At 38.7% G+C, this 12711-nt stretch overlaps 1 protein-coding gene across 5 annotated transcripts in view; it reads left to right on the top strand.

Annotated features, from left to right (window-relative positions):
- The window catches only part of LRBA (LPS responsive beige-like anchor protein), a 367939-nt gene that overhangs the window by 185619 nt on the left and 169609 nt on the right, over nucleotides 1–12711 (top strand). For 4 of the 5 annotated variants that reach the window (XM_030947121.1, XM_030947122.1, XM_030947120.1 and 1 more), the window contains one exon: nucleotides 5969–6093. In XM_030947121.1, the coding sequence (XP_030802981.1) occupies nucleotides 5969–6093 (125 nt within the window). Of the gene's footprint in view, nucleotides 1–5968; nucleotides 6094–11772; nucleotides 12368–12711 lie in introns of those variants that run through there. The other variant, XM_030947123.1, reaches the window with a different exon arrangement.

The raw sequence follows: 12711 nt of genomic DNA, 5'->3' as shown, positions 1-12711 counted from the left end.
GCTGAGAACTTACCTGTTACCATTGTCAGCGTTTGCTTTGCCATCATCAAGCTCACTGTTTTATATTCCAAAGTGTGTTACATATTTTTTGATTATGTTGCAGGTCAGTAATATATCTAGATGTGTACTAAACATTTTTTAGATAAATGTTTATTGACATGTGACTAGTAGTATGCTCATTGTGTGGTCTGGTGTAACTTGGTTTTTTAGATCAAAAATAAAATTTTTTTCACGGTTTGTGAAAGCTCATTGGAAGAGTATTGAATTGCTTCAGAAAATGTTTCACTTGTTTTCTAAAATTAGCTTTTATTGAGTCAGTTAGTGGAATATACCTTGCATTTTACTATTACATACAAAATATGAGTGATTTTAGTTAATATTCTGGACATCCAGCTTAATGCCATGGAAATGCAATGGATTTCAATTTGCAAGATCAGGCAGCCTCTTACATTACAAGATGCCCTGCAGTCTGCTGGAGGAACTCCACTAAAGGTTTTGCACTATTTTCCAGAACTTCAGCACTTTTATCTTCAGATTGACAATCAAATCAATGCTGAGAGATGAACAGATTGAGGGCAGCCCTGCCCAGAAGGGTTTGGAGGTGCTGGTGGGTAAGAGGCTGAATGTGACCCAGCACTGTGCAGTCACAGCCCAGAAAGCCAAACGTGTCCTGGGCTATCCAAAGCACCGTGGGCAGCTGGGGAGGGAGGGGATTCTGCCCCTCTGCTCTGCTCTGCTCTGGTGAGAGCCCACCTGCAGTGCTGCATCCACCTCTGGGGTCCTCAACATGGACCTGGTTGGAGTGACTTCAGAGTCCAAGAAGATGATCAGAGGGCTGGAGCACCTCTCCTATGAGGAAAGGCTGAGAGAGTTGGGGCTGTTCGGCCTGGAGAAGAGAAGGCTCCAGGGAGACCTTACAGCACATTCCAATACCTAAAGAGACTACAAGAAAGATGAAGGGAGGCTTTCTACAAGAACATGGAGTGACAGGACAATGGTAGATGGCTTCACATTTAGAGGGCAGGCATAGATTAGATATTGACAGGAAGTTCTTCACTGTGAGGGTGGTGAGGTACTGGCACAGGTTGCCCAGAGAAGTTGTGGATGCCCCATCCCAGGAAGTGGTCGAAGCCAGGTTGGATGGGGTCTGAGCAACCTGATCTAGTGGAAGGTGTCCCTCCTCACAGCAGGGAGTTTGGAACTGGATGATCCTTAAGGTCCCTTCCAACCCAAACAGTTCTATGATTCTGTGATTCAAATGCAAATGCTTGTTGTTGGGGTTATTGTAGGTTTGATTTCGTTTTTTGGCTTTTTTGAGAAAAATGTTTGTATCTATTGCAGAAGATACCTGGTTTAAGTTCTTGAAACATTTTACATGGAAGCAAAAGATATCTAGTTGTAGACCAAGAAGTGTTCCTGAACAGTGTTAAAATAATCTGCTTTATTTTTCCTTTAAAGTTGGGCACCACTATCTGTGTTCTTTGATTGCTTTTTTGTGTAATTTAGAAGAAGCACCTAATACTCTGCATTTAATGAGCCATTTCAACCAAAGTGTTTAGTAAATTATAACCAGAAGATGGAGTAGACATGTAGCTGGTGATGGAGAAATCATGGAGCTGCCTTCTTTTAGATTTCCTTTCAGATCTGTACTGTTGCTCCTGATGCATGAATGGTGTTGCCCCTCTGTTTTTGGCTTTCTATGAAATGAATGTAGCCTAAGTCTCTGTGTTTGAGCATCTACACCTTAGGAATTGTCATCACTGATTGATTGCCTTTCTGATAGTCTTAGTGAAGAGACCAAGGATTGATTAGGTTTGGAGACTGACTCATCTGCTTAACTCTACAGTTAGAGTTCTGACAAGGAGTGTGTAATCTCGAAATTTATCTTGGTATCTTCACACAGGCTTCTCTGTTTTTAAGTTTGTTGTGGTTGCCTTTTGTGGAAGTGGATTTTCTTGCCTTTGAGTTTAAAAGCCTTCTAGATGGAAGAGGTCTTTTAGAACTCTGGCTATCCTCTGTCTCTGAAGATTTCTCTAACACTGTGCTCTTTTCTTTCTTTTCTTTCTTTTCTTTCTTTTCTTTCTTTTCTTTCTTTTCTTTCTTTTCTTTCTTTTCTTTCTTTTCTTTCTTTTCTTTCTTTTCTTTCTTTTCTTTCTTTTCTATTTCTGTATTTGTTTATTTGCTACTTCACTCATCTAAGGATCTGAATGGGGACTTCTGTGGTGTGCTGAAATCCATTCTCACTTAACTGGTAGCTTGAGTACAGCCCTAAGACCTCTCAAAATATTGCTTTTGTAGGTTTGCATTTTATTTCCTCTTCCTATCTCACGCAGTCCCTTTACAACCCACACTGGTGTGTTGACTGTTTCTTTTCTGGGATGGCAGAGTATCTCGAAATACACAGTGGGGTAAGACATTACAAGAAGTAATTCTTCAGCAATTGCATTATCCTCTCATTGTCTGGTGTGGCTTATAGTCAATTTAAATCTATAAGGGTATGAGGACTAATAGGTAGTTTCCATGCCTAAAATACCTTTGCTATGACACCATAATAAAACTAATACAGCAGTTGGGATGTTTTGTCTCCAATTGTCCTAATCTTTGAAACTGGAAGGAAATACAGGTTTCTTGTTCTGATAGTGGAGATAAATGAGCATTTAGACTTTTCCTTATTGCCCACAGTGAAATGTCTTATTTTTTTCATGACACAAAATTCTGAGGCAACAGGTTATATTGGTCATTTTAAATTTGATCTCATCTCTGTACAATTTTAACAATGAGGTTAGGTGCATGGGAATGAGAGGAAGGTTTTCTCTCAATTCTGAGTACATAGCCTGGTAATTTGGGAAACTGTTGGAAAAATAAAGCAGTATAATGGTTATGCTATTTGAATAAAACACTTAATATAAAAGCTTTGTTTCGATTCAGTCAATATTGTTACTAAAGAGCCACTAATTGCTGTGTATCATGTTGGAGGGGGCCCTGACAAATCCATGCAAATCATATGATTTATAATTCATAAATCCCTGATCCCCTGAGCGATGTTGCTCTTGCATTTAGACTAATTGAGTAGTTATGTGCATCGATCCAGTCCATATAGCACCTCTAGTCCATATGGCAGCCTTTCCTGCAGGGCCAGGAACTCCTCTTGTCAAATGTCCCCTGTAGCTTCCCTAAAATCTGCCTCCTTGACCCTTTGCTTCACAGTCCTTCAGTCTGCCAGCAGTCAGTTCTGCCCAAATCAGAGCAATATTTCTGTCTCCCCCTGGCTGCAGAGGTACAAAGCAGGGTTCAGCATTGCCTTTTGGGGATGGGACTGCAGTGGTTAATTGCTCTTACTAGTGAGGCAGTGTGCTGGAGTAGCTGTGCAGTGTACTGGTTTATATTGGTTCTAGTATCAACTGGTTTACATTGGTTTAAAAATTGCATTTTTCCCAGTAGCTGCTCTCAAAAATGTCTCACTTGTAACAATTAGTCAACGCAGGTGTTTATTTTTGGCTTTGCAGGGTTTTGTTGGATGTTTTTTTATGTGTGAAGAGTGGATAATTTTTTTTCCCCCTCATAATGCAGTGGTTGCCAATACTTACAAATACTGAAATACAGAGTCTAATAGTGGTTATGTAGTTGTGTGTGAATAATCAGTGCACCACTGAAGGAGATAGAATCCTATGCAAATTTTGCATGCAGAACTGAAAATAAAAGCAAGGGACTAAAGATATATTATGTTTCAGGATAATATTTCATGCCTGATCATTGTTACCTATTTTCCTAATAATTTTAGCATAGTTTTGTAATGTGCTATAATTGTAATTGTTATCCAGAAGAATGGCATCACTTAATTCTATCAAAACTGTGGTGAGGTAGATGAATGACAAATTAATAATTTACCATCTTTGCATAATACTGTAGCCCAGAACACCAGAAGGATTGATGGCAGAAGAGGTTAACAAATTTTAGCGGCTTCCATTAGCTTTTCATTGTCATATGTTTGTGGTGCCGACTGAAATAAGCTTTGTAGGAGATCCCAGTGCAGGGAACTAATTACTCGTGCCGATTGCCAGCCTGATGAATAGACCCTCATTGTATCATTCCCCTGAAGACGAGGAGCAGGCTGTGATTCACGACTGCATCCTGGCTGATATTTGATAATAATTTTAACAGATAAATGTAGGAAGGCAGAATGATGAAGTGCCTATCCATGCTCTACGACTATCAAAGGCATGCACATAGCCAGCTGTGTTCTGCTTTTTTTTCTGTAATCACTAATGGAGAATTTTAAGTTATTAATCGACCTTTGAATAAACCCATATCTTCCTGTATATTGTAGTTTTCCTTTGGTTAATTATTCCAAAATCATTGGGTCTTATAATCAGAGCAGCCCAATTTTAGTGTGACTGTAATACAGACAAGTGTAAAATAAGATACTGGGGAATTTGATTTCAATACTTCAGTTTTTTTCTGAAATTAAGCAATTAGGAAGATGAAGACTAGCACTGCCTTTTCTTTGGTGTTCAAAATAGACATAGAATTTTAATGAAGGCTGCAAAGACAACCTCCATTTTGATAAAATTATTTTCAGTCAGAATTTTTAATATCTACAAATCATGTTTGGCAGTAGCGTTGCACAAATCATTCTGTCTTTTGTTACTACATTTGTTTGAAACCTTGATTTACCTTAAATAAAACTAATTTCTGCCTTTAAACCTCAGAACTACGAATGTAGATAGCAAGTGTTTTTAACATTGTGATCTGTAAATTAATTGTGCTTATTCATTTGTCAGTGTTGACAGGTATAGTTTCTATTAGCTCGTGGATCAGAAATGGAATAGATATATCTGCATTTTCATCTATTGTTTTAATACTGGCTGTGTAAACAAAGTCCATGTTTTTAGCCTGAACGTACACATTTTCAGGGTACCATGACTAATCTATGCCTCAGGTATTTTCTGTTTGCTTATTTGCCATACCTGAAATTGACATTTTCTGTACATTCTCTGGGCTAAAATACTGTTTTACAGTGGCATTAATTCATGATCATCTAAACAGATAGTAACTGGCACTTATATATGACCATATTAAAAAGATCTACGTATATTTGCAGCATAAAATGGAAAATAATGAATTTGATATAACCTTTTCTATATGTAATTTTTTTAAAGTATGCTTTCTATGTCGCAACTATTACACATCATAACATGTAGTTTTTAATTAAATGTAAAAACACAACTACATAAACCAGAAATGCAATCTGATTTGCTCGAAAATAGATTGCTGTTTCACTCTCCTGGAATGGTTTATTTAAAAACAGTAAATGGAGAAGAAATGCATTTTCTCGTGTTGTTCTAAGCCTCAGGGGCTAAATGTAATGAATATTTTAAGAGATTATTTTAATTAAATTCCTGCACATCTAAACAGAGTAATATTTTATTATCACATACATAACCATGTAACTGAGGTATTCATTAAAGTTAACACTTTCTGGACCAAGAATTCATGGCATGATTTACTGACCTTGTGCAAAAAGGCACAAATTAGGAAGAAAAATGAAGGGGGACAGACTTTGATTAATATAGGTAATGCTATACCATATTTATAATAGCCTTTTCCCTATTCTGGTTTATAAATGCAGTCACTGAGAAAGGTGCCCTGCTGAGGCTGAAATGAGGCTGAAATCGGAGCACATGCCACTAGAGTGTGGGGAAACTGATCACACTGTCAGCAATTCATTTCAAAATGATGTATTTAGTGCTCATTTCACCTTCCAAGAAAAAAGGGAAAGGAGTTCCTTAGACTGGAAGGTGATATTGTTATTTTCAAGGACATACCTAAGTAAAAGATTGCAGAAAGGGGGGGAGGTTAGAAAAAAAAGGCGAAAGCAGCGCAAACAAGGAGAGCTTTATGCAGAAATTCAGCGCTACCATGCTGGTTGATAATTGCTAACATATGTGGCTCCTCTGTTTCATTGTAGTCGTCCTCGTGAGTTCTGGCGCCTCGACTACTGGGAAGATGACTTGCGGCGCCGGCGACGATTTGTGCGTAACCCCCTCGGATCGACACATCCTGAAGCGACACTCAGGGCAGCCGGAGAGCATGGTCAGTGTAAAATCTGCCTCCTGCCACCAGCAGCAGGTTACAGTACATGGTGGGAGAGGCTGGACCTTCCTCCTTGTAGGATGCTAGCAAATGGTCCCAAAGCAAAGGCTTTTGGCACCGCGTTTCGGGCAATGTGTTTTCCATACAGAGGTAACCTGGCCCTTCCTTCACAGCAGCAGTGCTGGTGTTCGCTGAGCCCCTTCTTCCCATCTCAGCTGGCCTGGGTGGTGCATACCTTGCATACAACAATTACAGTCCTCACTAGACAGAAGCAAAGTGGATGCAATTTTGCCATTAATCCCTGGACAGACTTCTGTGTAAATTACCTGCCTATAGTTTAGTAACTTCAGAGGAATTTGTCCTGTTCAAAATCCACACCAATTATTTCAGTTAGCACATATCTGCTTATTGTTACAGATATGTTAAAAGAGAAATAACACTTCTACAAGCTAAACTGTACCTTTGCTTAAGTTCTCAAGCTTTTCTGCAAGAATTTGATATGGAATAAAGAGTAGCAAATGCTGACTTGCAAAGTACTGCTCAAGCAGCAAAAAGGTAACAATCGTTTCTACCTGGTGATTTTAAAAAAGGGAGATTACTTTTTTTTTACAGTTGTTACTCCTCATTTTATAACCTGGGATCAGTCTGATGTAAGATGCTACATCCATTCTAGAGGGGAATGTATTTACCAAACTAATAGAATAGTCAGGTTGAGAATTCTGTAGTAAATCAAAATATAAGCAAGCAAACAAAACCACAACCAAAGCCAGTGAACTTTGGGGTTTAGTACAAAATTTTATGTCTTGGCTATCTAATGAGGGTACACTGATAAGGTAGAAAAGTCTTGTACTTAAAAATAATTCGCTTATAATTAAAGCTGGGTATCCTTCACCTTGAAGGCACAAGTCATGGAGCAAATAACCTAAATTTAGGGATTTTTTTCTTTGTTAGCTTATGAATTACTGAATACATAGATGCATACATATGCCCACACAAATTGCGTGGGGGATGTAGTTTATGCTAATTTTAGATTGTTAAGAGTGTTGTATGAATGTAGAAGAACATCACTGTCATAAAGTTGGTTTCTGTCAGGCATCTTAACCTCTTGCACTCGGCCTTAAAGAGCCATTTCTGGGAGAAAATGTCTACAATATGTCAGCTGATATGATGCCAAATGTGACATCAGTCCTCTGAAATAAATGACCATACAGAGAATAGTCAATAAAGTGATCTGAAAGCAATGTTTGTAGAGCCCTACATCTTTGACTATAGAAAGAACAAGATGTAGAATTAATTAACTCACTTTTTGCTTTGGGGATTATTGTTCTTAATAAGATGTGTTGTTCCTATACCATGGACTGTAGGGCATTAGGGTTTTTTCTGTTTAAAACTCCATGGATGAACAACAACTTCCCCCTCTTTTAATATTATGTGTACTTTAGGTTAAATAGATCTTGTCAAAGTTTGATGTATTCCTTGTATTTTCGTATTTAATCTTTATGCTGTTTATCAAAATTTTTAAAAATCTTTATTCTTACTGGAAAATAATTAGAGCAACCATTTAAATTTGTGTAAGTAGTTCTTCCACAAGTAAAGACACAGTAATGCAATTATTCATATTTCATACTAATGTGATATTTTCACTAATCCATGCTATATTTCAAGGGCTGTGGTATGTAATCAGTTTGTAATTGACAGGACAACAATTTTTGTCAATACAAAGGAAGAAAGAATAAAGTAGCCCTATTTCAGAAGTAGCTAATAAACATAGCTGATAACTAACTCTGGTGATTTAAATAGACATACTTGTTTTCTATGTGCCTTTCTATTCAGATTTTGACATCCTTAACAGTCTTCTATTTTGTTTCATTTTCTGATGTTGTTTTATTCTGAATTTTCATACTGCCTTTGTTATCTGTAGTCCTTTTGGTTTTTTATCTATCGAGTGAATATTTTAGTTTACTTTACCCTAAGTCATTATTTAATGTGATTTCTGGAATTATGGATAGTTGTTTTCTACCTGAGTGTGTGTACACATACAACTGTGTTTTTTCAAGGACTTCCAGTGGCAAGGTGTAAAATCTATGACCAAAGTACAAATTCAAGTTCAGCTGGAGCCTATATACAATGTGTAGGAGGGCAAAGATAGTTGGGATTTTTACTGTTTCATTTTGGATTTGGCTTTCTTGATGTGTTGTTTTTAGTTTGTTTGGGTATTTTTTTCTTGAGTTTTAGAAGGTACAGTTCAATTTCTTTCTGAATTGTGTTTATAAACTTCTAATATTAACCAATTCCATATCAGAAATTCCAATTGTTCTCAGATTTTTTTGGAACCTGACTTTCATGATGTAGATATCCCTAGTATTTGCAGAGTATTTGCTCCAGTATGTTATGATTTCATATCAATAATTTTTCATTAATTATTCCATTTCAATTAATTTTTCATGTCTCTGAAGCAAAAGCATTTTTAGATAATGTATAAAAGGTTCCCTACTGCCTATTTAAGTTTTTTTTCAAAACATCACAGACCAAAACCTGAAATTGGACATAAGGGATTTTGTCAAAAGGGAGGCAGGGAAAAATAATGCATAAATAATGGAACAGTGCAAGCAGTAACCATACTTGATAACATGGATTTTAACTCACTTTCATTAGAAGATACACATTATCAACTGCTTGGTGTCTTACAAATACAACTACATGTATTCTCCACCCCAGAGAACTAAATGTAGGAATCATCACAATTTGCAACTGTGAAACTGATTCAGAAACAATTGGAAGCCTAGATATTGTTCAGTAAAACTTAGAGAGGACACAACAATCAGCTCTGTTGCAGCCTAGTTATGTGTCTTAGGAGCAAGAGCCAATCTTTTCCAAGGATTGATTTGATTTGAAGGAGAACCTCTGGTGCAGAGGTGGCAGAATAAATACCTGAAGACTAATGTTCTCTGTTCAGACAATCAATACCAGCCCCATGACTATACTTCTGGCTACCTTCTAGTTAAAAACAAATTTTTTAATTCTGACAATTTAATTGCCATTCCCAAGTTCACATTAACTTGCTTGGGAAAAAAAGGCTTTAGGTAATTTTTCAAAGGGAAAAGGGAAAAAAAAAAAGGATCCCTCCAAACTGGCTATTTATAAAAGTCAGTCTAATGGTGTATTGTGGGGAAAGGAAAGAAAGGTGAAGGTACTGTGGTAATAAGTTTGGGATGGAAGGAGTTAACTCTTCTCTATTCTTCCTGTCACCTTACTATATAGAAATGGAACCAAAATTATATAAATGTGGAGGTAAAAAGAATAAACCTGTTGCTATTTTGAAATTGGCCCCAAAATGCAATATTTGTAAGGGAGTCTTTAGCAGCTAGAAGACTCTTTATCAAGCTTTTTAACAAGTGATTTATTGGGGTTTTTAATTGATGTTTGTTAAAAAATTGGGGATGGGGCATTAAAACAGTCTGCAGCATTTCCATTGAGACAATAGGTGGAGTTCAGGGCTTTGTGGCTGCAAGGGACCAGCAGGAGATCATCTCCAGTATTGTACTCGACTGGTTAGTTTGCTTTGCCTCAGCTAGAAAGATAATATTTTAAAAACTTGGTTTGAAAATGATTGATTTTTTCCACTGTTATGTTTTTAAAGAAGTAGGGAGAGTAGAGGGAAACTCCTGGGAGCCCTTTGTGAAAAAAAAGATACGTATTAAGGAGTTTTTTAATGCACCTTTCCCTTCAGTTGCTTGTCCTGGTATAATTACCAGTTACAAAAAAAAAAAAAAAAAAAGAAGTTGTGTGCTAGCAGACTGTTGTGTTCAGAGCAATACTTAGGCCATGCCTGGAGATCTTGGAAAGGTGTGTGGGAATTTGTGCTTAGAGCTGCAGGATTGGGGCCAGAGGGTCTGGTCACACCAGTGTAGGCAGGCCTGGCAGAGTGGTTAGAGAAAGCAGAGCAGCGTTTGTGACCTGAAATATGAAATCCAGTGTAATATAACTCTGTGCTTATGTGGGATTGGAGTTTGTGACGTGATGTCATGCTCCATCATACATCTCTCTAACCAGTAAATATATAAAGAGAGCTAGACCATGGCCTACCTACACCAGTGCATTTATCTACAGAAGAATAGGTGAATCCATGTGGAATATATTCTGTTCTGTGCAGGTACACATGTGAGCATGAGAGTGTTGGTTGCAGATGTAGTGCTTTATGCACACCAGTACAGAAAAGGCAGATTTGCTTTATTTACATCAGTACAGGAAAAGCAGATTCTGGTTCAGAGTGTGAGGTCTCACTGCCTTCCAGTAGCATTGCCTTTCACTAGCTGGTGTCTTCAGGTGAGAGGCATCTTCCTGTGCCTGTGTTTAAGCTGTGTTTAACTTTAACACACATTTCATGCATGTCAGGAAATATTGGTAACTAACATCATATGCAAAGAGATGACAAAAGTTTACACAAATAGACTGAAATAATTCAGGGTCTAAAATCTCCTATTGAAGAAGGCACATACATAAGATGTATACTTTTGAATCAGCAGAATATCAGTAGCTGGGGAAAGGATTAAAATCTGAGTAAGTGAAAAAGATAGGGCAATATTTCTGTTATCCAGTCATCTTTGGTTTGGAAGCTGCTATACTGATTTTATTTTTTCTTAAAGACTGAAGGACATAGTAACATTTTAAACAAGTTGTACTAAGTATAAAAGTATTAACCTTTGATCTTGCCTCTGAATTCAATCTTAAATAAGAATAGGTAGAGAGCTAATTTGAAATGAGCATTTTCAGTATAACACAGATTCTAGTAGAGGAAGCAAAAATTGGCAGGTATGTACAGTGCAGATGAAGTTTTTAAAAAAACAAATGTAGTTTGCCTGCATTAAAAGAAAAAAAAGAACAAAAAGGAAAAGAAAGAAAATAATTTATTATCTTGGACTTCATCTTGAGGTAGTTTTGTTCTATTTTACTTTTTTTTGATCTCTGAGAGAGTGCTGGTAGGGCAGTGACTAAGAGTGCATGTGGTGTGTGTTAGTACACTGATGGTAATTTTACTGCTGCTAACTGAAAATCCTCAAGGGGGAGTTAATTACAGGAAAACCTTCCTAAATATCAGCTGCATATTTTCCATGACAAGAAGGTTTTTCAACTCACATTGAACAACTCCAGAATCTGAGTTATCATTATTTACATGAGCATATTTTGCAAGAAAGTGAAATTTGTGTTTGTACAATGCAGTTAAAGCTTTGCAGTAATTTTTTGAGGCTTTCTTACAAGCAACAGCTATTGCTAGGGCAAAAGGAGCATGTATAAATTGCATTTTGTTTTGTATGGCAAGTTAAATTTCCTTTTTTTTCTGTTTTTGGTTGGTTGGTTTGAGGTTGAGGTTTATGTTTGCTTTTTGTTGTTGTGGTTGTTTGGGGTTTTTTGGTAAGGTCAAGGCCTAAACCAAAACCAGTATTTGGTCATTTGGTGATTGTTGTTGTTGTTGTTATGATGGGGTTTTTATAGTTCGGGTTTTGTCTTTTTTCTTCTTTTTTTTTTTTTTCTTTCTGGTGAGTGGACTTCATTTTTACTCTTTCACTGAACTGAAAAGTTTTTATTATTTGCAATTTGCATGCATATATTTACTTACACAATTTAAACTTTATGTATTGCCACAGGGGAGTCGCTGCCTTCTGTAAATGTTTGCAGATTAGCATATTTTTAGAGGGAGCCCGTGGAACTTCAAATCAAGTGTGGCAGCAATCAGAGCGAGCAGTCACCAGTGTGTTGAAGTTAGTTGGTCCTGATGTGTTTGGTGAATGTTTTTCAAACACGGCTGTGCCATGGGCATTCTCAGTGTATCTTTTAAGAAACAGTACTTTAATTTTCAACTTAAAAAAAATACAAACAAACAAAAAACCCAGACACATACACTGCTGTGTTTTGGCATTACCACGGCAAAACTTAGGTGTAGAAGGAGTAATTATATCTTTATTTTCATTTTTAATACTCTTTTTTTTAAACTCTCCTTTTAATTTTTTCCCTTTTCTGTTGCTGCTTTGAGCAGGTGATTTAAATAAAGCAGATTTCGAGGCGGCAGTGTCGGGGGCGATGGGAGCGCTCCCGGGGCCGTGCGGGCGGCAATGTCGCTGCCTGGGCACGGCGGGGACACATTTACCGGCCCGGTGACCGCGTGCGGGGCGGAACATGGCTCCAAGCATGCCTGGCCGCTTCCCTTCCGTGCCGAAAATCCCGGCGTGAGCCCAGCAATGCCCCGCGGGAGGATGGCTGTGCCCCTTGGACGCAGGTGCAGGCTGTTCTCCTCCTCCAGCCGCCAGCCCGGGGCAGATTGGCCGCCTCACGCCTGGCACGGGGGAGCGGCGGCTTTTCTGCCTCACGGACCCGGCCTGCCGCGGACGGGAGCGGGAGCGATGCGGGGCGGCAGCTCCAGCGCCGCTCCCTCCGCCTTGTCCCCGCTCGGTGCCGGGTTTTTCCCGGCGGGAGCAGCCCCGGTGCCGGGGGCTGCGGGCCGGGGCCGCCGGCGGCGCTGCCCCGGGCGGGCCCCGCCGCTCCCGGCCCCGTCCCGCACCTCTCGTTCCAGGGCCGTGCTCGGGGATGTCCCGGCGGCGTTCCGGTGTCCTTTGGGGGTCA

This window comes from Camarhynchus parvulus, chromosome 4 (assembly GCF_901933205.1).
Source record: "Camarhynchus parvulus chromosome 4, STF_HiC, whole genome shotgun sequence".
In the NCBI taxonomy this organism is placed as follows: domain Eukaryota; kingdom Metazoa; phylum Chordata; class Aves; order Passeriformes; family Thraupidae; genus Camarhynchus; species Camarhynchus parvulus.
This window is presented reverse-complemented; position numbering and strand designations above follow the sequence as displayed.